Source organism: Polychytrium aggregatum (genome assembly GCF_025602895.1).
Source record: "Polychytrium aggregatum strain JEL109 chromosome Unknown BJ171scaffold_12, whole genome shotgun sequence".
NCBI classification, from domain to species: Eukaryota; Fungi; Chytridiomycota; class Chytridiomycetes; order Polychytriales; genus Polychytrium; species Polychytrium aggregatum.
This window is the reverse complement of record NW_026516214.1, coordinates 556,490-578,587: the sequence shown is the minus strand read 5'-3', so window position 1 is coordinate 578,587 and position 22,098 is coordinate 556,490. Positions and strand designations below refer to the sequence as shown.

The 22,098-nt window shown below is 58.5% G+C and overlaps 5 protein-coding genes across 5 annotated transcripts; 2 read left to right on the top strand and 3 right to left on the bottom strand.

The window, feature by feature from the left end:
• Nucleotides 1–2,441: 2,441 nt before the first annotated feature.
• BJ171DRAFT_498792 (uncharacterized protein) lies at nucleotides 2,442–7,661 on the bottom strand. The gene is made up of 12 exons (XM_053110412.1): nucleotides 7,360–7,661; nucleotides 6,825–6,911; nucleotides 6,479–6,560; nucleotides 6,153–6,314; nucleotides 5,803–6,019; nucleotides 5,369–5,485; nucleotides 5,202–5,275; nucleotides 4,471–4,958; nucleotides 4,207–4,294; nucleotides 3,965–4,029; nucleotides 3,274–3,825; nucleotides 2,442–3,159 (listed from the first exon to the last, which is right to left on the bottom strand). The coding sequence occupies exons 1-12, from the start codon at nucleotides 7,605–7,607 to the stop codon at nucleotides 2,586–2,588; spliced, it is 2,754 nt and encodes a 917-aa protein (XP_052968214.1). The 5' UTR covers nucleotides 7,608–7,661; the 3' UTR covers nucleotides 2,442–2,585.
• Nucleotides 7,662–8,029: 368 nt separating this feature from the next.
• Nucleotides 8,030–10,720, top strand: BJ171DRAFT_580208 (P-loop containing nucleoside triphosphate hydrolase protein; the record flags this gene model as incomplete). The annotated part of the gene is made up of 2 exons (XM_053114024.1): nucleotides 8,030–8,280; nucleotides 8,899–10,720. 2 exons carry the CDS (start codon nucleotides 8,030–8,032, stop codon nucleotides 10,718–10,720), a joined length of 2,073 nt encoding a protein of 690 aa, XP_052968213.1.
• Nucleotides 10,721–11,754: 1,034 nt separating this feature from the next.
• BJ171DRAFT_473652 (uncharacterized protein) lies at nucleotides 11,755–15,433 on the top strand (the record flags this gene model as incomplete). Its single annotated transcript, XM_053108711.1, has 15 exons — nucleotides 11,755–11,853; nucleotides 12,054–12,190; nucleotides 12,380–12,512; nucleotides 12,652–12,830; nucleotides 12,942–13,136; nucleotides 13,232–13,331; nucleotides 13,438–13,521; nucleotides 13,647–13,874; nucleotides 13,966–14,122; nucleotides 14,195–14,310; nucleotides 14,397–14,459; nucleotides 14,665–14,844; nucleotides 14,899–15,045; nucleotides 15,150–15,360; nucleotides 15,390–15,433. 15 exons carry the CDS (start codon nucleotides 11,755–11,757, stop codon nucleotides 15,431–15,433), a joined length of 2,073 nt encoding a protein of 690 aa, XP_052968212.1.
• Nucleotides 15,434–16,191: 758 nt separating this feature from the next.
• Nucleotides 16,192–17,515, bottom strand: BJ171DRAFT_41729 (uncharacterized protein). The gene has a single exon (XM_053107317.1). It carries the CDS (start codon nucleotides 17,442–17,444, stop codon nucleotides 16,524–16,526), a length of 921 nt encoding a protein of 306 aa, XP_052968211.1. The 5' UTR covers nucleotides 17,445–17,515; the 3' UTR covers nucleotides 16,192–16,523.
• Nucleotides 17,516–18,551: 1,036 nt separating this feature from the next.
• Nucleotides 18,552–20,198, bottom strand: BJ171DRAFT_422540 (kinase-like domain-containing protein; the record flags this gene model as incomplete). Its single annotated transcript, XM_053107551.1, has 4 exons — nucleotides 18,552–18,680; nucleotides 19,245–19,558; nucleotides 19,715–19,840; nucleotides 19,985–20,198. The coding sequence occupies 4 exons, from the start codon at nucleotides 20,196–20,198 to the stop codon at nucleotides 18,552–18,554; spliced, it is 783 nt and encodes a 260-aa protein (XP_052968210.1).
• Between the last annotated feature and the right edge of the window lie 1,900 nt (nucleotides 20,199–22,098).

The following is a 22,098-nucleotide window of genomic DNA, read 5'->3' as shown; positions in this document are numbered from 1 at the left end:
CATGGAATGAGGAGCAGCCGCAGCTGTGGCGGGCGGCACATTCGAGAACAGACCCGAATGGGCCGAAGGGAAGCCCTGGAAGGGGGCTGGGGCAAAGGCGCCGCTCACGGCCGAGGGCTGCATGCTGTAGACCGCAGAGCCATTTGCGTCGTCGTGGTGGGCAAGAGCCGGATGCTGCTGGCTGTAGCGGTGGTGGTTGTGGTTGGGATGGGGGTTGGAGGCGGGATAGAAAGCCGCGGATTCGGAAAACATCTGGGATGAAAGTCAGTCGGGGAAAGACTCGATGAGGCGCAGGCGAATCGCTGTTGGAGGCAAAAGGAGGGTCGATTGGATTATTAGCCAGAGACATGACGGCGAGGGGTTACGAAGAGCAGCAGAGTACGCAGTGCTTGTTGGAGGATGAGGGAAGCTGGCGGCGAGGGTGAGCAGGGACTGGGGCTGGGCTGGGGCTGGGCTGGGGGAGTCGATCGTGTGCGATCGCGGACATGGATGGCGGACAGCCCGTGGCAAGAGTGCCCTGAGCCAATGCAACGGGATGCCGGGCAAGGCCGAGGCCATGTCGACGGCTGCAGGAGGCGAATGCATCGAGGCCGGCCTCGACGGCAAGAGACGAGAGATGGACATGGGCAAGTACGGTGGGAGCAGTATCAGGGACCAGAGCACGGCGTACCCGATGAGGAATACTTGATTGGGAGAGCAAGACGGATACGCTCGTCAATCAGCACGAATCACTAGTTCAGAGGCCGGTCTGGATGTGGGATGTGTCTAGGGAATGGATGGATGGCCAGGAGACGAGAAGGCAGGCCAAGACACAGACAGGGCGGCGGATGTCCTTTTCGGCGAGGGCGATGAGGGCGATATGGCAGAACAAGAAGAAGAGGACAGAGGCGGCGAATGGAACTCTGCCCCGAAAAAACACCCAGAGAGGGCAGCCTGAAGGCCGAGCTGGCCCGGCAGGACACACCACAGGCCTGTGCAGACGGGGTGTTTGTTTGTTGGGCGACGAGAGAATGTGTGTGTTGTGGCCTGTGTGTGTGTGTGGCTCGCTGTGGCTCGCTGTGGCCGCGACAGTGTCTGTGTCGGTGAGCTGCTGCCGGGGGGGCACTGGCGCAATGGCGGCTCGCTGCAGCCACAACAGTATGTACAATCAGCCACAGCGCGCGTCTCCCACTGAGTCTGTGGCCACGGCACAGGAAGCGGGTGCAGGTCGCCAAGCTCCACAGCGACTGTGGCTCCTCACGCGCGCCTGGGCCAGGCACGCCTCTGTGCTGCTGTGCAGCGGTCGCGTGTCGCACGGACGCGCGGCGCCGCCCCTTGTGCGGTGGCGCGGGTGTCCGTGTGCGCTTGTCGTGAGTGGAACGGCGCGGGAAGGCCTCTGTTTGTGACGCGCGGACGCCGGCGCTGTGTGGCCGTGGCACCCGCGCAGCGTGAGTGGTGCGGGCCCTGGCGCCGCGCCCTGGCAGCCGCGCAGCCACCCGCAGTCGCCGCCGCCGCCGCAGCACAGAGCGGCACAGTGCCCCAGCCCCTGTCGCGCCTGCCCGGCTGCCTGGGGACACCTTGTGCGCCGACAAGGCGCTCTGTGCAGCGTGGCTCGTCGTGACTGTCCAGCCGGCCAATCAGCTGCTGCGGAGCGTCCGGGACAGACACAGCACCGCCCCCCTTGCGACTCTGGTGTCTCTGGTGTCTCTGGTATCTTTGGTGTCTCGCGCGTGTGTTTTCCTGGCAAATCGGCCGTCTTGACAGATGTATTCGGTCGCCTCGATATCTCGCCGGCAGATGTGCTTCATCATCGGTGTGCTTCATCATTCGCTGCATGGCATGGCGGCGATGTGCTCTCCCCGGTCTGTCGCGCCCGGCAATCTTGTCAGCAATCTTGTCGGCAATCTTGTCCCCAGACCAGAGGCACATGCTCGGCAATCCATGGTGCCGCCTGTCTTGCTCGAGTGGCTCGGCCACTCTTGTATCCGTCCCGAGGCCGTCCTTGGCATTTTGCGTGGCTGTCGTCGCGGCGGCGGCGGTGGTGCGGCTTGGTGGGCTGATGCCGACCTGCAGATATGTGCATATCGACACCTGCATCCCCCCCCATCTGTGAGAATATCTGCGCGCTGGCCCACAGACTCGCCCGCCAGCCCGTCGGTCAACACCCGGCACTCTCGCCTCGTTTCCCGTCTCCTGTCTCCCGTCCCGCAGGCCCGTCGCGCTGTCCCGCTGGCCGTCGGCTGTCACACCCGTGCCCCTTCCAGTCGATCGCGTGTCTTGTCCTTGCCGGCCCCTGTTCCCTTGCCTTGTCTCGCTCGATTGGACTGTTCCCGCGCACGCGCCATTCGCTTCTTGTGTGGCCCGGGCGCGACCCCCCCATCATCTCTGCACCGTCAGCGGCATTGCCCTGTCCATGTCGAGAAGCCCTCGCATCCCACCAATCGATGGCGACAGTTCGCAGATTCGAGATATCATTCGTGTTTCCGAGATACAAATCCATGGTCGGCGGATATTCTCGCTCGCAAACGGAGCTCGGTCGATGCGTGTGTTCCGTTGGTCCGGGAGTACTCCAGGCATCCAAGCACAGCGATTTCAGCCGCAGCAAATCAACTGTCGCTTGCGCTCGACTGGCTGCTTCCAGAGCTGCTGGCATTGTCGTTGTCGTCATTGTCGTCGTTGTCGTCGCTGCCAGAGCCGTCGCTGCTGTCGCTGCTGCTGGAGTCGCCGTTATCGCCATGAGTATCGCCATGAGTATCGCTGTGGTCGTCGTGGTCGTCATGGTTGGTGCGGCTTTCGGCTTCATCCATGTTGATGTGGTTGCGGCTGGATGGGGCTGGTCGTCTGCTTTGGAGCCGATATGACACATCGCCCTTGGGGTTGGTGCGCATGAGCTTGCTCTCGCGGTCCAATGCAGGCTCCGAACCCATCAGCCTCCGCTTCAGCCCCGAGCCTCGGGCGTCGCTGGCTGTGGCATTCTCCGCGGCTTCCTCCGCCTCGAGTGCAGCAATTCGATCCATTAGCCGCTCCTCCATCGATTTGCCGTTTTCAGGTTTTGTGGGGTGACTCTGGGGGGCTTCGGGCGGTCCCGCGGACTTGTCCGCAATGGAGACAGATGGCACTGGGGTCGATGGCGGCCGACCCACAGGCTTTGGAGATTCTGGTCGCTTTGACGAGCCGAGGCTGCTCAATCAAAGGCAGTGCGCATAAAAGATCAGCAACGACATCATCATCATCGTCATCAGCATCAGCATCAGCATCAGCATCGGCATTCACACATATCCTGCCCCTGCTCACCCTTTAGGCGTGCCAATGTCTTGAAGCGCCGCCGAAACTTCCTCGTCAAGCATTTGGTCAAGGTCCAGATCAAGCCCGTCGCTATCGAGGCCACCATCGACATCCTCCATAGGCTCATCGATTTGCCCCACCGCAGCCAGTTGATTCGAGGCGCTCGGCCCGATCGACCTCGTCTCTGATTTGGCCAAGCCCGGATCTTGATCCTCGCCTTCGTGATCGTCTTTCTTCCCGTCTTCATCGCCGCCAGCGTCATCAGCGTCATCATCCTCGTCGCTGTCTTCCATTGCTTCTTCGACCTCACGATCCATATCCTGCCAGTCTTCGCCACCAACTTTGATGTAGACGTCATCGGCATATTCCCATCGCCCCTCGACAATAGCCTTGTCCTCAGGGCTCGGAAGGAGATCGTCAGTGCTTGAGGGGTCGAGATCCGTTGTCTTGAGAGGCGATAGGATTAGGCTGGGCTGGAACTTTGGCTGGCCGGGGCATACAGGCTCGAGAAGGTACTGCGTCTCGTCCAGCCGTCTCCAATGTGCCACCGATAGGGTCAACCTATCACATCGCATGGTATCGCATCGCATGGTAGGTGGTTCAGTATCTTGGCAGCACCACAGCCTGCCCTCCAGACCACCGTAACCGACATCCAGCCCCCAGATTTGCCAATCTTCCTTCTCAAGACACTCGACGCTACCATTCGGGCCGGACAATCTTGACCCCGGGCATTTTCTTGGCCGAGTTGACCTTCAAAGTTCCTCTCTGCAAAAGCATCAAGAGCGTTGTATCGCCCGGATTAGATATCGTCAGAACCTGGACAGCTCCTCGACACAGCTGTCAAACATTTTCCATCGTTGCAGCATCTTGTCCCAGAGTGTGTGTGCTGGCGCTGTTGCTGTCGCTCGAGAAGCAACGTGCTACTTTCGAGTCGCAACCTACCTTGGCAGCAACTACGTGGGTAATGTCTGGACACAGCTCGACCGAACATTTGGCACCAAAAGAAACAGCAACGTTCCACATTTCATGTCTGCGCATGTAGGTAAGGTAGCGACCACCGATCCCACCAACCGATTCGAGTGTCAGGATGCATCCGCTTCAACATCGTAACTCATGCTCCCTGAGAAGTCATTGGGGCAGAGTGCAGGCAGCTTTGTCATGGCATCCAGCTCCTGGAAGGAAGACCAGGTCTAGTGCCCTGCTTACTTCTCGGGGTCATCCTGTAAGGGTATAATGCTACTGAAGAGGATCTTGATGCCTCGCAGGACCGTTGATTTGAGACTCTCCATGATGAACCGCACGTCCGCATCGGCCACGGTGTTGGCCAGCCCGCCCTTGAGCAGCCTTGATGCTTTGTACTTGGTCCCGCGATCCCAGGCTGCATAAAACCGCTCGTGGACAAGCTTCAGCCGATCGTAGACCAAATCGAGCTCTCTGTCATCGTCAGCCAAGACCGGTTTGGGTTTCGGACTCGGCACGGCAAACACAAAGGGCTTGGATGATTGTGGAGGCCTGTCGTCAGAACCAGGTTCCGATGTCTCTGATGGGATGGGCTCTCCAGCTGATTCAACAGCATCTGGAGCGAATTCCGACGCGCGGCTCGTTGATAGGTCTGTTGCGGCGGACTGGGGGATGGACTCTCCGCCTGCAATCTGAGCAGCGCTTGTAGTTGTCGTCGAAGCCGCCGTCAGTGTCTATAGATGATGGCCATTCCGGTCCGGCCGCGTAGCGCATCAAGGGTGATGGGTTCAGCATGGTCGCGTCATCAGCATGTAGTATGGAATATTGGCGATGGTCACATCAGAGCATACTATCGTCGCGGACGAGACAATCAAATGCCGTCCCGAATCAACCCAAAGGCCGCGTTCGACTCCTTTCCATCGGTTTCGCTGTGGGTATGAAAACCACCCGGACACAGAGCTTCAAGCGCTCCCTACCTTTTCGGCGTCGCTGTTGGTCGAGCCCGCCACCGGCGGCGCGTTGATGTCTCCGGCTCCGACGAAAAACTCATCTATGGCGCGATTGGAGAAGACACGCATCAGTAATCAGCCTTGCTTTGGTCTTGATGGTGCCAACCGTGGGAGGCAAGAGGCCGTCACCGTACATGGAATGACTTTGATGAGATTGGCCGACCATCCCCAGATATCGGCGCGATCATCGACGATGACGACCATGGACTGGTCGCACGGGAACAGCCGCTGGATGCTCTTGGCAGTGAAACCTGGGTCGGGTTTATCAAAGGTGTGAGTGGACATGCCACACTCATTCCGGATATGCAGTCGTCGCAGCCTTGAACAGCTTGGTGCCTAGCTGCGTATGCGAGTGCCGTTGTGTCTACGAGCGTCATCTCCCAGTGTTGATCTCGCCACAATTAGACACGGAACGATGACGGCTGCGAGACAGGGTGGCGGAGCAAGCCCCAAATCGAATGTCCGTGGACCCGTCAAAGCGAGGGCTGCAACACCAGCTGCCTGCTCAGATGCCGAGTCTACCCAAACCCAGAATCTGCCCAAACCCAGAAAGGACAGGATGGCATACTTCCGCTTTCGTCTCTGGAGAGGATTCGCTCTCGAAAGAGATCGCGCTTCGGGTCGATGATGTCGGCAACAGCTTGGGCATAGCTCCGGCTGCCCATGGTGTAGATGTGCAGCTCAAACAGCCTCGAAACCTTCTCGAGAAATTCTCGAGTGCCCGGTCGTAGTTTAACATAAAGCGTCTTTCCGGGCGAGTCGTGAAGCCGAAACGCATGCACATCCTGGCGAGAAGGAAGGGTGGAACGCGTGTCCAAGGGGTTATGGCGTGCATTGAGATTGGTGAGTACGGTTGATTTGTGGGCATCGGGCGGGATGTCCAAGTGGCGATACATCTGCCAATGCAAGCACGGCTACCTTCAGCTCTGGATATTTGGGGTTGTTTGGATGGCTCAGCCATTCGCCAACTATGGGATTGGCGGTGGCTTGGATGATCGTCTGGTCGAGATCCAGAATAAGGGACAGCCGCCGGCTCTTCAGCAGCCGGTCCATATTTTCACCCTCGAGTCGCTGTGCTTCCTGGACAGATATCAAGCGCAAGGGTCAGCGATAGAGTCCCCTGGCCTGAAATGCGGTTGCGTCGAGAGCTTGTGAGCGAGCGATAGCTCGGATAGCCCTCCTGTGCTCGAGTCCATGATTCACGCATGGTCATGCTGCGTCCAGGATCAAGGCCGTGTCGATACCTCCAAACTGACGGTGACGCCAAGGGCATCGTGGGTCATGCGGATGGTTGCCCGATTGGTTTCAGAATCTTCGTAGTGCGATCTAGCGACGGCCACGACAGAGCGTCAGCAATACAGCTGGTGCATGGCCTCGTTTGTAAAGAACGAAAAGGAGACTCTATCGCCGATCTTGGCCTTGGCAGAATCCCCAAGAGCTTGGAGAGAGCTGGTGCCATATCCAGCCAGCCCCGGCGGTCGAGTTCGGGCCGCCGCGATCGCAAGAGAATTGCCTGGGACCGGGCGATTGCTGATTGCAATGCAGGAGCGACGCCGGAGATCCGGCAACGAGCAATAGAATCGATCTTACATCGTCATATCTTTGCCACACCAAGCGCATAGGCCTCCAAACTGAGCACCATGGGAGCAATGCTCCAAAACTTCAAAAAACACATCCCTATAGGGGGGGGGAGGTAATAGTGGGGTGCGTATTAGGAGACTGTCTCGCTTGGCACGGGTCCGTCTCGGCCAAGTAACAGCAAAGACGCTGGAAGAGCCGGGGACCATTTAAGACCGAGCCGAAGAGCACCGCGAGTCGCCCGGCCGGATCGGGGTGTGCTGATGGCATGTCTCCATGGTGAATCCGGACCCGAGTTGGTGCAGAGCATTCGCTCCGTGCCCGCACCTTCAACCTGAATCAAATGCGGAGGCCCCGTCCAGACACGGCCCGAAAATGATCTCATATGATCGGTCTTCCGCCCGGACGGGATCTGAATCCTTCCTTTGCACACAACCTCCGACTGCGATCCAAGCGCCGCCCACACGACCGCCCAGATGTTGACCTGCCGGGACTCGCCAGCATGGCCCGAGACACCATCCAAGAGAGAGGGAGAAAATAAAGTTACCCAGCCTTGAGGATATCACCCTCCTTGACCGGAAGGGTATGCAGGACGCCATCCCACGACGATCGGTAGTCTTCCTTTGTAGGCCTGGTGGGCGCGGCGGGGTCAGAAGGCTGCTGGAGATACTGGAAGGTGGCAATCACATCGCCCTTCTTGACGGGATCGCCGGGCCGGAGCCGGCACGAGACGACCGTGGCCGGGGTGCGTTCTTTTGGAAGGACGATCGTATGAATCTTCTCCTTGCCCTCCATCTATGTGCTGGGGTGCGGGGTCCGCCGATCGGCCTGGGGCAGCGACGATTGTGGAGAGGGGAGCCGGCTGAGGGATTGTGCAGCCAGGGATGCCTGGCCATGGCGCGACCGCCCTCCGCCAAACCGGATGGGACCGGATCGCGCCGGATGGGACCGGATCCAGCCTGGCTGGACACCATGCCCAAAAGCAGCGCCTGTGCGACCACGGGTGGCGCGGGCCGGGCGCTGTTTGTGTGCTGCTGTGCCTGTTCTGTGCAGGGCCCGCTGTCCAGCCGTTCCGTGGCGCTAACTTTTTTTTTCGGTCTGTCGGTTTGGGCGCATTACTGCGGCATCCAACTCGCCCCTCTTTCCCTCTTCCTTTTTCTCTGGTCTTTTTCCCCCAGCCTCTCCAGCCCTCCGGAAAACCAACTCAGATAGACACCATGGCCAACCGTTTGGAAGATCAGTTTGCCGACATGAGCCTGAACCGCCCTGCCGGCGGCGGCCGATCCGCCTACGTGCCTCCCCATCTGCGCAACCAGCCCGCCCAACAGCAGCAACAGCAGCAGCAGCAGCAGCAGTCCAACGGCGACTTCAGAGACAACCGAAACTCTGCCCCTCCTGCCGCTCGCTCCAGACCCTACTCTGGCCCCCATGCCTGGGACAGCCAGTCCCCGGCTCGAAACGATAAGCGGTAAGCCACTTTCCTCCGATCCAGGACGCATGTCGCCGACGCCGTCGCTGCCAGACCATCAACGGGCATGCCTGTGGCCTGCAATCAAACCGGCTGCCCGGCTTTCCACGGCCCTGCACACACACCATCCTGGTCGTGGAGAGCCACGAGACGTCACCTTGGATGTCTCGGCGCTTGCCTGGACGGATAGGAGAGGCAATCCAGCAACACACTGCCTTGAATCGCACCGGGCCGGTGGACGACCAACCCAAACAGGCGCAATCCCCTGGCGGTTGTCCCTGGAGCAAGTGCATGCCAGCCATGTTCTCCCCGGCCGTGTCCATCCTGCACTCGCATCGGCAGTGCCGGCTGTGATGAGGCGAGGTTAAGGACTTGGCCACTGGCTTCCTGTCGCCCCCTCCCCAATCAACCGTGTGTGCACATAGCCCAGGGCCACAGCCCCCATGACTCGTGCATCCTGGATGTGGCTGCGCTGCCCTCCCCCACCCGCCTGTCTTGATGTCTGGCTGCTTTCGATAAGAGGCCATGCCGTCATGTCTGTCTGAACTTGTACCATGTCCTGGCATGCAACTAACGCCTGCTCTTGTTTGTCCCTTCTTGCGTATCTTGCCGCTCCAGCTGGAGTGCCGACAGCCGCGGCGACCGTTTCGACCGACCCGATCGTGAACGCAGCGAAGGATGGGGAGCTTCTCGCGGCGGCTCTGGCTACTACCGCGACCGCCCCGACCGCCCTGATCGCGGCGACCGCGGCGACCGTGGTGACCGTGGCGACCGACGCCCTGCGTACACCAAGGACCCCAGCGATGAGTTTGCCGATCGCCCCGACGTTCGGGCTCGCGACCCCCGCCTTGAGGTCCAGCTCTTTGGCCACCAGCACTCCTCTGGCATCAACTTTGACAAGTACGATGACATCCCTGCCGAAGCCTCGGGCCGCAACGTCCCCGACCCCATCGCCTCTTTCCAGGACTCGGACCTGGACGCCTTGATCAAGTCCAACGTCGCTCTTGCTCATTACAACAACCCCACTCCCGTCCAGAAGCACAGTATTTCGATTGTCAATGCCAATCGTGACTTGATGGCTTGTGCCCAGACCGGCTCTGGCAAGACGGCTGCCTTCCTGCTCCCGATCCTCAGCCAGTCCTTCAAGGACGGGCCTCCTCCTCGTCCTGACACCGGCGCCGGTGGCTATCCCGGTCGTCGCTCCACCAAGATCACCCCCGTTGCTCTTATCCTGGCCCCCACCCGTGAGCTGGCCCTCCAGATCTGGGAGGAGTCGCGCAAGTTTGCCTACCGCTCCTGGGTCCGCCCCTGTGTCTGCTACGGTGGCCAGCCCATGGCCGAGCAGCTCCGCGATCTCGAGCGCGGCTGCGAGCTTCTCGTCGCCACCCCTGGTCGTCTTGTCGATCTTATCGAGCGTGGCCGCGTGTCCTTGGCCCTCTGCAAGTACCTTGTTCTGGACGAAGCCGATCGTATGCTTGATATGGGTTTCGAGCCCCAGATCCGACGCATCGTCGAGAAGGAAGACATGCCCCCGGTTCACGAGCGCCAGACTCTCATGTTCTCTGCCACCTTCCCCCGCAACATTCAGATGTTGGCCCGCGACTTTTTGAAGGACTACATCTTCCTCACCATCGGCCGTGTCGGCTCCACCTCCGAAAACATCACCCAGCGCATCGAGTACGTCGAGGACGATGACAAGCGATCGGTCCTGCTCGACATTCTCCACTCGGATCCCGCTGTCATCAACCAGCGCAACGGCGGCAACCCCAATGAGGCCCTGACCCTCATCTTTGTCGAGACCAAGCGCTCGGCCGACATGCTCTGCAACTTCCTGATCGACAACAACTTCCCTGCCACATCGATCCACGGCGACCGCACCCAGCGCGAGCGTGAGCAGGCCCTGGCCTCGTTCCGCTCTGGCCGCACCCCTGTCCTCGTCGCCACCGCCGTTGCCGCCCGTGGTCTTGACATTCCCAACGTCACCCACGTCGTCAACTTTGACCTGCCTTCGGATATCGACGATTATGTCCACCGCATCGGCCGTACCGGCCGTGCCGGAAACATCGGCAAGGCCACTGCGTTCTTCAACGTCTCCCGCGACCGCAGCGTTTGCAAGGAGCTGATTGACATCCTCACCGAAGCCAAGCAGGAGATTCCTTCCTGGCTCGAGCAGTGCCGCCGCGACATTGACCGCGAAAACAGCGCCAAGAGCTACGGTCGTCGTGGTGGCTACGGTGGTGGCCGCACCGGCGGCTACGGCGGCCGCAACGGCGGTGGTGGTGGTGGCCGATTCGGTGCCACTGACTTCCGTCGCGAGGGCGGTGGCGGTGGCAGTGGCCACAGTGGTGGCTATGGCCGTGGCGGCGACCGCCGTCCCAGCGCCGGCGACGCCTGGGGTGGTCACGCCAACGGCCCCAGCTCTGCCGACAACTGGTTCTAATCGCTGTCGCCAAAGCCCCGGAGTATCCAAGGCTCCAGAGCCCTGGCTCCTCAGCGCGCATCGACGATGACGCCCAAGCCCTTTCCTTCTCTCGCCACCCTCTCCCGCCCCCCCCCTCCACCTTTGCAGTGCACCCTGGCATCGCCTCTGGTATGCGTTTGCCTGCCAGCTTGATGCCATTTCTTACCTTTCCTCTTTTTTTCTTCTTCCGCTTTTCCTTCGTCAATCGGCTTTAATGGAAAGAATCGATAGGAGGCCCAAATGAGCCGCTGCCATCGCTCATTTACTATTTATTAGGGATATACTTGCATCATTTAGATAATTTTTCCTCACCCTTTTCGTTTTTCGTTCCCCTTGTTACCATAAAAAAGAGATGGGGATTGCTATTTATTACATTGTATATCATACATTTGTTTTACGCTCTGTATACTCTCCCAGTCTCTTGCCTGTCCTCATCTTCTTTGGCCGGGTGATCTATGGTACTGTCTTGTGTCCGTGTTTTCGTTGCTTTGTCGGTGTTGCATTCTTTTCTTCCTTGACTGTACATATCCCTTTTCACCTCCACAAGTCGTAGAGCATCACACTTTTCATTTCAGCATTTTGCTCCTTTCTCCAAAACGACTCGCTCCTCCCACCCTTTCTTCCTTCGACTTCCGCCTCTCCACCATCGCCACTTGCGCGACTCTGCCACTTTCGTGCCCACGCTGCTGCAGCTTCCTGTCGTTGCGTCGGATCGATTGCCCTTTCGTTCATCGGACTGCCCTCCTCCTCCCACTTCCTCGACCCTCCCCGCTCCATCTCCCTCTCCCGCCCTAACCCTCAAGACCTCAGTGTTCGTTTTGAAATAGATGGGACTTTCTTCCAAGCCGCCGTCATCCTGGCAGTGGTGTGTGTGTGTGGCTGTGGGTTTGGGCCATGGAACCAGCCGCGCGTGATCCCTTCCATCTCTCGACTTGCGCGCTCTGTTGAGGACATCCCCCGTTCAATGCCGCTGTTGCCTCTCTGGCTCGCAACCCATCTCTCCGCCTCCAGCGATGGCCGCGCATGAGGCCCGAGAGACATATGAGCAGGAGAGCGACCTGCGTATCCTCTTTGACTCTCTGAGCCAGAGGATCCGCCAGAAGGAACATGAGGTAATCTCCACACCATCCGGCTCTCCATTCATTGCAGCGGGATGCTCCTCCTGTCCGTGTCCCATGCCATTTGGAGCCCAGTATCGAAATCGTATCGGCTGGATCAGAGCTTTCGGACAGCTTGAGCTCTCTCTGAGGCGCGAGCCAGCCTCCAGCCTGAAGATGTGCCATCACATCCCTGACGACGATATCCCCTGCAGTATCTTGAGTTGAGGCAAGGCTTCAAGACTCTCCAGGATGACTTCATGTACAATCTGTCACTGCTTGAAGACCGGGACCGAGAGCTGGAGGTCTACGAGCAGCAGATCCAGGATATGAAGGCAGATCTTTCGGACCGGTAAAGATCCGTGCATCGCCCGCCTTGCCGCACGATCCCAGCGTTGTCGACGGTTCTGCCGTAGCGCATGCGTTCCCTGATAACGACTCAATTCCCGTTCTTTGGGGCTCGATTTCCCCACCACTTTCTTCTGCCAAACGGCATCCTCGTGTTTCGTGGGCAACCTTCCCGCTCGGCCTGCCGATTCAGTGAAGCTGTCGAAAGCGAGCTTAAAATCACGATCGCAGAGAAATCCGCCGAGCTGCTGAATCTCAAGTCGCTGGTGCAGACCCAGGAGCAGCACCATCGAGAGGCCCTGCGAGGGTTGCGGAAAGAACATGAGGTTGGCATGCCTGTTGAGCACCCACGCCTGCAGTAATCCTCATTGCCAATGATTGTGCCCGAACATGAGACCTCTCTGCAGCCCAGGACCGCAACGATGCACGAGCGTTTGTTTGGCAACCTCTTCCTCCAACAAACAGGGAATGGGCACCTGGATCGATCTTTGCATGCTGAGGCGCTTACATGCCTCGCTCTCCACACAGACCGTCGCCAGAGCGTACGATGACCGGATCCGGTCCCTCAACGAAACCATTGAGCTGCTCAAAGTGGAGCAGGACTCTGAGCTTCGCGAGATTCGCCACAATATCGAGGCACAGAGGTATGGCCCGGCAATTAGCCCCTCTGGATCGCTGCCCCAACCAAGCCCCCCCCCCAAATCCACAGCGGCTGTTCTGCTCATATCATGGTGTACTTTATCCACGCCTAACAGACAGACCTGGTCGGACGAAGTCGACCATTATAAACACGACCTTGACTTGGAAGCAGAGGCATGTCGCCATGAAATGGAGCTCGAGAAAATCAAGTTGCAGGACCAAATCACGGAGCTACAAGGTCAACTGGACTTGGAGAAGGAAGCCCGAGAAGCTGGGCAGCAGCGATATCAGCAACAGGGCGAGCTACTGAGGTAAGAGATAGACCGCAGTATGCAAAGCAAGGAACTTCATGGCCATGGCCCTTCATGGCCTCACAGGCATAGCTATGGCATTCATTCGCCACTAGAGAGCACGAGCGCACAATCAAACGATATCAATGGGAGCTCGGAGATGCAAAAAAGAGCCTGGCCAAAACCCAGACCGATCTGGAAGGGCAGCTGGAGGAGGTATGCGTCTGCTATAGCCACCTCGGCTCGGCCGACGATCTGACCGACTACCCAGCGACGGACACATTCAAACGCTGATTGACCTGCATGTGTCGAACGGCTGCAGCTCCGCACCAAGCACCAAAATGCTCTGCTGGTGTTCGAAGAGCGCCAAGCCCATATCCTCCGGGAAGCCGATGAGCGCGACCAAGTAAGTGGCAACTCGCTCCGGACTGCGATGGCTATTCTGTGTTTCGACCGGTTGGTAGAGCCGTATAAACTGCAACGCCACTAACGAATTGAGCATATTTCTTGGTGGATATCTGCCCTCGCAAGTCCCATCATCAACAAAAGCGTGCGATGCAGGAGAAGCATGAAAGGCTGCTGCTGCGGTGCGCTGACTTGGAGCAAACGATCGAGTCCCTGAAGCAGGACCACGAGCAGCAGCGACTTCTTAATCACGAACAAGCAGACAAAGCGACAAAAACGAATGCAGAGCTGGAGGAAACCATTGCCAGGCTAACTCGAGATATGAAGGAAGCGGCGAAAGCAGCCGAGAACGAGGTAAGGGTGCGAGGGATACGCACCGTCGAGACGATCAGCGATGCGGACCAGAGCATCTCATTATTGGCCCCTCACGATGAACACACCGCAGATCTACACCAAGACACAGGAACTCAAGAGTCAAAGTGAAATTATTGCAATCTACGACCAAGAGAGAGCAGAACGGCGCAAGGATCTCGAAGCCTACAAAAGCGAAGTGGCGCGGTTGATTGATTCGGAGCAAGCCCTGAAGAGGGAGCTGCTTGAAAGTAGGTTGTCCGGATCGAGCGTCCAGACCGGCTTGTCAACAGCCATGCTGATATCATGTTCGTGTGCTCCAGAGGAATTGCTGTTTGAAAGGCGCGTCGAAGATGCCAAGATGCAGGCCGCTTCTGAACATGAGCAAGTTGTCCGGTCGCTTATGCAAGCAAAAGAGCGCTCCGAAGCCCAAATCAAAGTAAATACACCGACTGCGCTGAGACTGGTCCGGTTATATCCAGCGCCGTTCTCACTCACAGTGCTTATGTAACCGCATCGGTGTAGCTACTCCGAGGCCGCATCAAGTCAATCAGCAGCAGCCAAACGATACACTCAGATCCGCACAAGGTGCGTGCACCATCCGACGCGATGGCCTGGGCGTGCATATCGAATATGCATGTGATTCTCTGCCAGCATCGGATGAGACTCTCTGCCAGTGTCGCATTAGGGTCTCGTCTCCAAACCTGCCCGGAGCCGAGGTCCGGAACAGCACATCGGGAAGCTACAAAGTCGTTTAGAGGCGGCCATGCTGAGTCAGTAGACTTTTTCATAGGATGACACAGCGTTCAGCGGCCTCCGCTCTGCTCGGTCGGATTTTGAAGATGCCCCAGCCTCTGTCGACTCAGCTGGAGCGGGATACATCCCGCGCCAGGCTCCCTTTAACCCGAACTCGGTAGCAGACGAACGCGCATCTGATCTCAAAGACAGCAAGTTGCAGGGCCTGATGGTTGAGGTAGGCGCGTTCCTCTCTCAGCTTGAAACTCGGTTGGTGGTGAACGAGGTCCAGTCGATCGTGCGACAGAGCCCTGAGCCTCAGCCGACTCTGAACTGCTTTTTCGGCAATCAGAACGACAGACTTGTGTCTGTCATCAAGGAAATGCGGCGTGACATGGAAGCCCTCCAGGAGATGGTCGAGGATCACCAAACGGCCAAGGTACTACATGAATATGGTGGCAAGAACTCAGTGGTGGCGCGACAGCCAGGGGCCTTGTGGGGCCGGCCATTCCGTCTGACTGACTCGTGGCCTATATACTGCAGACAGATGTCGGCGTCTACATTAGTCGCATCGAGCAGCTGCAAGAACAGGTGGCCCGTCTGAGTTGCAGACAAGCCAACAAGCAGGACCGACCCGGCCGAACGGATGCGAGGGGAGATGGCCTGGTGGGCTCGCAGCGACAATCCCGTCGGAGGCAATCAAGAGATGCATATGCATATCAGCCGCGCTCGCCATCGTCCGATAGCGAAGAAAGTGTGTACAGCACCGACTCTGGGGACGAGTTTGGAGAATCAAGAAGCCGCAGCAAGATCCGCCATCTGAGTGAAAAACTCCAGCGGGCTCACTCCGAGATTGACGAGCTCCGCAAGAAACTCACCAAATGTGTTGTCGAGCTTCAAATATCCAAGAGCGAGTACCAGCGAATGCTGGCCATCAGCAACGCCCTCAAGGCCGAGGTGCGGAGATATCAGGAGAGCAGCGACCGTAGCGAGATCAAACAAGAAGGCGCCAAGGGGGACGGTACACCAGTTCCTGCAATCCAACCCATTCACAAGGCCGACGGAAAGCCAGGCACCGGATCGGCCCCAAGCATCCGAGTCGACGCCAAGGGAATCGAGGCCCGAGTACAAGGCGGCGGCGCCACAGGAAAGGGGAAGAAGGGACCCGCAAGGCCGGTCAGGAACTGGAACGACAAGCAGGACTACTAGGGCGATTCGACAGGGCTCACAGGGCTCTCTATAACACGGGCTGATGCGGTCTCTGTCGAGATAATACGTCCCAGAATCTCAGCTTGCGACGGCCACAGCACCACGCCATCCTGATGTACGGCCGTTTCGTTTCGCGCCATTTCGCTATCCGATCAAGCACCCGAGAACGCGACACATGCCCCCTCTGCCTTTCAGGAGGGTCTCAACGACACCGCAGAATGTCCTTGCCACCGAAGATAGTTAGCAACGTTCGCAAACCGAAGCGGCAAACTCTGCGCGAGGTCGACGGCCTCTCTCCACGATTCGCCATCGCCAGCGAGCCAGTGGTATCCCAATGGATGTGCTGTTGCTACTCAATGATTATGACGGTGAAGCATCCAGATGTCTCGTGTTTTTTCTTAGGGGACGGGCTGTATCATAACGGGGCGCTCTATAGAGCATACGGAATGGGAAAGTAAAGTAAAGTAAAAATAGAGAGACGTTGAAAGGCGAACCAAGGCCATATGCTCGACTGCCAGATTATAGCCGAGGTATCAGTGCAATAGACAGCAGGTAAATATCAAAACAAACGACGGCCAAAAAAAGACGGGTTGGAGGGACAAGAACAATATAGAGAGATCGGCCCTACGGAGTAGTAGCGAGCCATGTTGGAGCTGGAGGGGTGAACAGGGGGGGCCCTTGCAAAAGGCGCACACAACACAGGGGATATCACGTCTCGTCTGTGTACTGCTGATGCCATTGCTTGACCCGTTCCTTCTCGAGCTGGACAGGGTCTTCGTCGTCGAGATGATGATCGACTGTGGGCGACAGGGGCACTTGCGAATCGACAAACGAGCCTTGGGAGGGGTCGACGAGCATAGACTCGTCAAGTTTGCCTGGTAGCCATCGAAGCCACTTGGGAGAGATGATCCGAAGCTGATCGTTGCTCTCGGCAATGTGGAGAGAGGCGGCCCGGGGAGTGTCCGGGTGGACTGGCCGAGGGTTCGGGGCCGAGGCAGAGATTGCATGGGAGTGCGGGTTCGGTAGGAGCTCCGACGAGGATGTCGGCTGGCGGATGGCCATCGCCGGAGCGGCAGCGCTCCTGCCAGCCAAGGCTGAATGAAACGAGAGCTTGGTTGGCAGTGAGGTCTGCAGGACCTGCGGGATACTTTCGAAGCCCACGACTTGAGGTGTCGTCGGCGTCGAGGGGATCACGGTGGCAGCCCGAGTGAGTGTTGGGTGCGGGCTCGAAGGCGCGTGCCGCCCTGTCGTCATGTTCACGAAGAGACTCGAGACACGACTGGTGGCTGTCGGGCTCTTGGGAGACATGATTTTGTGATCCTGGTCAAGATTGCTCGTTTGCAGCGACTGTGTGCGGATCTTTTCGGGCAAGTTCGGCCTGCTCGGTCGCGCATTGACGGGCTGGCGGCTGTACATTGATTGGCTATGTCGCATCGGAACACCGGCCGAGAGATCCGCCAGTTGCAGGCCCACGACCGGATTCGTCATCTGGGGCGGGTTGTGGTGGGTGTCGTCCGCGTCCAGCAGTCTTCGATGTGGTGCTGCTGCCGCAGGGGCCGGGTGGGCAACCGATCGGTTGGTCAGAGAGGCGCTCTCGATGGCGCTCAGGAGCTTCTGCATCTCCTCCATCTTGGCTTTCTGCTTTTGCCTTTTGATTTCGGATTTTTGCTCTGGGGTCAAGCCAGTGGGCGAGGGTTCTGTTGCAAGCAAATGGCGGGTGAGTGCGGTCTGTATGGCTATCTGGACCAAGGCCAAGGTCCTTTGGAAGTCGGGGGGTGTCGCAGGCAACGGTGTGCTCGATAAACGTACCCGACTTGTCTCTTCGGGAAGTCAGCCCAGACAAACCAGCAGCGATCGTGTTGGATACCTTCTTGATGGTGTGGCGGATGCGGCCCTATATGCGAGCGAAGATTGAGCGCAGTGCACAGAGTCAGAAACAAGCTCGTAATGGCGCTGGTGACAACTGGGTGGGGCACTTGATCGCGATGCCAGCGACGATCCGGCACAGCTCCACCCTGTCCAACCGATTTCACTGTGCTGGTTCGGGGGAAAGCCCTACCATGATGTTGACGGCTTCGAGAACCTCCTTCTCAGTAACGGTGACGGGCTCGCCGTACTGCAAGTCAGGGTCTGTTTCCCTGAGCCACTGCTCGCGTTCGGTCTGGGTCATGTCCGCGGTCGTCCAAGGGTGTTGCTGGGAGAGGAAAGCAAACATTGCCGGGCGGTCCGTGGCAACAGTCAGTGCTTGTTTGGACAACCACAATCTCTTTCTCCCCGCCCGCAAAAGTACAACCCCCCCCCTATAGCGCCGGGCACAAAAATGGCGGAGGGTCCCAACCTTGATCTGCTCGATCGTGAGTCTGGTGTTGGGGTTCTTGTCGAGAATGTGTCGGAATAGGTGCTTCAGCTCATCCGGCACGGGGTGTTCACCGGGGAACTCGAGTCTGCGGCGAGAAGCAATGCACATGCGGAGGAAAGCAATCGCGATCGTAAAGCGGGCGGTAGGCAGGAGGAAGTGGAAAGGGGAGGTACACCACATTTTGTCAGAGACAAAGCTATTTGGCCTGTCCAATGCAGGCCCCGAGCCGCCAGACAGTGGCTCTTTGCTGCTCACCCACCACCAAGATACTTGCCACTCACATACCCGCAGTGCTGCTGGCTCACGAAAGACAACGATATCCACACACACAGCACCCTCGCTGCGCCAAACCCGAGTGCATCCGATTCTAGCACTACTTACTCCTTGTTCACAATCAAGCTATACAGCTCAGCGAGTGCTCCGGAGCTGGGGAAAAAGGGTAGCTTGCCAAAGACAAGGCAATAGAGCGTGACGCCGATGGCCCAGACATCGATACCCTTGCCAAGCTTGAGCTGTTGCTCTTCTGGATCCAGGGTCTCGGTGGACACGTCACTGCTGCTCGCATCGTATGGGTTGGGGGCCTTGGCAGTGCCGCTGCTGGACATGGACGGGTTGGATTTTTTGTCGTGTGGCGGGGGTTTGTGTCCACCCACGTTGGCAGTGTCGCCACCGGGGGAGACACGCTTGTCCGAAGGCGCTGAATAGAATGCCCCCGATGCGGGTGGATAGATCGTGCCAGGAGGAATGATCCTGGGGGTCGTGGAAGGCATTGGCGCCGCCGGGGTTGGCGGAAGGGCCATCTCGCTATCCGATTCGGGGCTATCGCCCGCAAAAAACGAGGGTTTGTGGTTGAGCGAGGCAGCCGATACCGACCGCAGCTTCTTGGAGTCCATCGAGGCTTGGGATACGAGGCCCCGAGCACCGGCGCGACTTTGGCCATTGGACACTGTCGATGATTTCGAGCGCAAGGGAGGCTCTGGAGCCTTGGCTTCGTCATGAGCCGCAGAGTGGAACGACAGGTTGCCATTGGAGGCTTGACCGTTCAGGGAGCGATCGCTCTCGATATCAACCGACGACTGGTCCTTCTCATAGAAGGATTTGCTCTTCATCAGAGCGTAGTAGTCTTCGCCAATGGCACAAAGCTCCGGTGCCAGGAACGCAGGGCTTCCTTGTGTTTTCGCAAGCTCGGCACCCATGGAAGGCATCACATCTTCGCTTGTCTCGGAGCTCCAGGTGTTGGTCGATTTCTTCTTCTTCAGTCCACCGTCGACCTTGGGGCGGATAAAGACCGAGACACCAAAATCCGAGATCTTGATACGTCCGGTTGGCGTCTGCAGAAGATTGGCAGGCTTGATATCCCGATGCACGATGCCCTGGAAGTGAACTGAGAGGACCCGGCTTTGTTACGGGACGAGTCGCACTCGCGGGTCTAATGCAGGGTGGACAGCCAGCCTGCATGTTTCCGCCACCATTTTTACAGCAAATGCCACCCCTCTCCCACCGTCATGGAAACACTGGAGAGCCTGATAAAACCACTTACGGTACTGAACGCCGCAGAGGACATCACGGAAAATGCGCCGCGACTCGTCCAGGGTTAGCACTGGCGAGGCTGTGTCAAAATCGCCTCGTCTCCAGTGAACGTCGCTGCCAGCGACATATTCCAAGACTTGCAGAGACAACGAGAGTCGTTTGATACAGTGTGGGTGAGTATATCGTGCCCGCTTGACTGAGCAGAGCGAAACGCACAGCTGGGCCGCATGCTGGGACTTTGTGCGCCGTACATGCCAGCCGGCGACACTCGCTCGCTTACCCAAATAGATCTTTTCGGCAGCGGGATCGTCGATGACCTCCTTGAGCTTCACGACATGGGGATGGTCGCACTTCTTCAGGATCGCAATTTCCTTGCGGATTTTTTCGAGCTGAGGGTTGATCGCCTCGCCCTTTTCACTCTCACGCTGCTTCTGGTAGAGAGACTGGAAGTTTCTAGGTCTATTTTTCTCCACGATTTTGATTGCCTGCGACATTGTGGTGGCCAAGGTATGGGTTATAAACATGGATACATAGGCATCGCTAACATCTCCGGCCCACGGCGCCGGTGAGCAAACGCAAATGGTGATACGCTTGTCGCTGGACAGCCTGGCTAAATCCACCGCAAGGTATGCTCCATTCTGAGCATATCAGGGACTGCGGTGTTTGGGGAGGTGCAAAACATACCCAAAGCTCATGGGTGAGGGTATCTTCGGCGAGTTTGACCTTGCCGTTGGAGCCCCGGCCGATTTCTTTGATGATCATGTAATGGTTGATCATCTTGTTGCCTGTCGAGGGATCATAGTCGCGGACCAGTTCTTTGGTTTCCTTGACGCTGCCTGAAACCGATGCGGGTGTCCCAGGACGATGGATGGTGTCGAAGGAGTAGTGGGAAGAGGATGAGTGGGTGAGGCTGGGGGGAGAGAGCTGCTGATCATAAATCGAAGGCTGTGAAGTGGTCTTGGTAGTGCCAAACAAAAAGCCCTTCTTTGGGGCTGACAGAGAAGCCGAAGCTGTCGACGAGGGCCCCGTCACTGGAGCCGTCATGGGACTGGTACCAGCAGTAGGCGAGATGGGAGTGGCGACGGACAGAGACAAAGCAGAATGGACCGAGTCCTCGGAGAGGGAGAGCCCCTTTGCAGAAAGAGGCTTGGTCACCGGGAGAGGGCGCTGCTCCTGATCGATCGAGCCACGGCCAGTGAGGTTGGGTGAGGAGACCTTATGGCGAGGACGGAAGGACGACTTGTTGTTTTCGTTGCTCTTTCGGCCGCTCAGACTGAGAAGGAACCCGCTGCGCTTGGGAGGCAGCGGCTTTGTTTTCTCCTCATCCGGTGACTCGGCCTTTAGCTCCGGGTTCGACTCGACTCTAGCTTCGGCGGGCGGCAGGGGAGGCACTTCCTCGGCCGGGGTGAGAGGCACAAACGTCTCGTAAATGGGCGAGGACGGGAGCGAGAGCGACTCATGGTCGCTGCGCTTTGGTCGCAAAAGTCCGCTGGTCACCGATGGCGAAGAGTCGGCTGGGTCAGATCCTGGAGCATATTGGTTAGATGCAGGAAGCTTGAGCGAGCCTGTAGAGGCTCGGTGCAGAATGCCCAGGCGGTGGGGGGCCGAGCCCATGAGCGACGAATGAACGGGCGGATCCGAGGGGGGAATGGAGGGCATGTCCTCTTGGTAGATATCGGAACTGCACTCGGAGGGGTTCATATCATAATCGCGAGGAAGAGCGGAGTCAGAAGATGGCGGAGGCAGGGGAAACAGAGTCAAGGAACGGAGGAAAGACGAGGAGAGGGCACTATGGGGGAACGGCGGGAGCAAGACCAGCGACGGGACGGGCAGCGATAGTGTGGAGCCGGGAGGAGAAAGCGGGGAACGAGTTTCAGTAGAGAGGCGACGGAGACGACGGAGAGATGGAGCAGGGGAGGCCGTGGCAGCCGGCGGCAGACAATGGGCAAAAAATACTGGCAAGCACGGGTGGGCACAAGCGGGAAGCGACGGAGCAAAGGACGGCTCAGGGAGCGACAGGACCGGGTCTGGAGCAGGAGAAGCGATGCACGACGACGAAAGGCAGACACGGGGCGAGGGCGAGGGGGGGCGAGAGGGGGCGAGAGGGGGCCGAGAGCGGCGGCGAGAGCGTCTCGGCGTGCGGACGGGGCGGGCTGGCTTGGGCACGGCAAGAGCACGGCAAAAGCACGGGGTGGGTGGTGGCTGGCCTGCAGACCTGCCACAGAACGCGCGGCGGCACCTGTGCGCGTGCCAGGGCCAAGCAGCACAGGCGTCGCTTTGCTGGACCGCATGCGGAAACCGACTTGTCCTGGGCCATCACCGAGGCGACAGCATCGGCAGCAGCGTCGGGGATGCATTGTCAAGCTTGACGGGTGCTCTCGAGGCAGGAGGTGG

Excerpts from the sequence above, each read along its gene's own strand:
- BJ171DRAFT_498792 (XM_053110412.1), bottom strand. The coding sequence starts at position 7,607 with ATGGAGGGCAAGGAGAAGATTCATACGATCGTCCTTCCAAAAGAACGC. Across the intron at positions 5,486-5,802 it reads CTCCAGAGACGAAAGCGGAA|GTTTCACTGCCAAGAGCATC; the intron begins GTATGCCATCCT and ends AACCCGACCCAG. Across the intron at positions 4,959-5,201 it reads CCAACAGCGACGCCGAAAAG|ACACTGACGGCGGCTTCGAC; the intron begins GTAGGGAGCGCT and ends CATCATCTATAG.
- BJ171DRAFT_41729 (XM_053107317.1), bottom strand. The coding sequence starts at position 17,444 with ATGGAGGAGATGCAGAAGCTCCTGAGCGCCATCGAGAGCGCCTCTCTG.